The sequence below is a fragment of the Rhinopithecus bieti genome, unplaced genomic scaffold, assembly GCF_001698545.2.
Source record: "Rhinopithecus bieti isolate Rb0 unplaced genomic scaffold, ASM169854v2 scaffold_11057, whole genome shotgun sequence".
In the NCBI taxonomy this organism is placed as follows: Eukaryota; Metazoa; Chordata; class Mammalia; order Primates; family Cercopithecidae; genus Rhinopithecus; species Rhinopithecus bieti.
Window position 1 is genome coordinate 1 of NW_016884721.1, and position 1,303 is coordinate 1,303.

Consider the following 1,303-nt stretch of genomic DNA (forward strand, 5'->3'; position numbering starts at 1 on the left):
GCCATCCCCCCCGTGCTCAGCGGCTTGACCAGGATCGTCAATGGGGAGGACGCCGTCCCCGGCTCCTGGCCCTGGCAGGTGTCCCTGCAGGTGAGGGGCTTCTGCAAGACAGAGGGCACCCTGGGTAGGGGCCAGGCTGGGGTGCCGCCAGGTGGGAGTTGCTGACCCTCCCCATCTTCCTCCCAGGACAACACTGGCTTCCACTTCTGCGGAGGCTCCCTCATCAGCGAGGACTGGGTGGTCACCGCCGCCCACTGCGGGGTCAGGTGAGGACCGGGCAGCCTCGGGCTCTGCTTCCAGCCCTGGTTGGGTGGGAGGGGAGCAGGGCATGTTCTTTTGCTCACCCACAACGCTCTGCCCAGGACCTCCGACGTGGTCGTGGTCGGGGAGTTTGACCAGGGCTCTGATGAGGAGAACATCCAGGTCCTGAAGATCGCTGAGGTACCCAGGCCCCGTGCAGCAGAAGGCAGGGGCAGCGGGCAATGGGGGGAGACCCCTTAGCGGCTTCAGGGACAGGTGCCCAGTGGGGCCGGGTCGGCCTCGTGGTTCCCATTCCGGCCCTGGGGATGGACAGCTCCTTAACGGGCACTAGGGAAGGAGTCGGAGTCCTCGAAGCCTGCAGGTCCTGCCTCCTCCCAGGGCCTCACCCCGGCACTCTGGCCCCCACCCCCAGGTCTTCAGGAACCCCAGCTTCAGCATTTTCACCATGCGCAATGACATCACCCTGCTGAAGTTGGCCACACCCGCCGTCTTCTCCCAGACGGTGTCCGCCGTGTGCCTGCCCAGCGCCAACGATGACTTCCCCGCGGGGACAGTGTGCGTCACCACAGGCTGGGGCAAGACCAAGTACAACGGTGAGGGGCCGCGGGGCTGCCTCTGGGGTCGGGGCTGCCTGGCCGTGGAGTCCCCGTGACCGTTTGGCTCTAAATTCCAACACGTTCTTACCTGTCCCTTTATCTAAAATCCTCTGAATTTAAAATTCCCCAAATGCAAATAAAATCTAGGTCGGACCACGAGGAGCCTCCACAGGGGCTTCTGAGCAGTGCCCAACCAGGTGAGCCCTGCCCTGGCTGACCTGCCTGGAGTCGCAGTGCGGGGCTCCCACCCGGGCAGGGCCGAGGCCCCTTTGTCCCACAGGTGCTTCTGAGGCTCCAGGGGCCGTACCCAACATCGTGGTGATGGTGCAGGGGAGGGCAGGCGTGTTGGCCCGGGTCTCTCCCTCCTAAGTGGTCTGGGTGAGCCCAGGGGCCCTGACCCTCCTCCTGTCCTGCAGCCGACAAGATCCCCGACAAGCTGCAGCACG

The 1,303-nt window shown here is 65.0% G+C and overlaps 1 protein-coding gene across 1 annotated transcript; it reads left to right on the plus strand.

Annotated features, from left to right (window-relative positions):
* Positions 1 to 5: 5 nt before the first annotated feature.
* LOC108525819 (chymotrypsinogen B2-like) lies at positions 6 to 1,295 on the plus strand (the record flags this gene model as incomplete). Its single annotated transcript, XM_017866636.1, has 5 exons — positions 6 to 90; positions 187 to 266; positions 363 to 441; positions 674 to 854; positions 1,274 to 1,295. Coding segments are annotated over 5 exons (447 nt in total), but the record flags the coding sequence as incomplete, so codon positions are not given.
* Between the last annotated feature and the right edge of the window lie 8 nt (positions 1,296 to 1,303).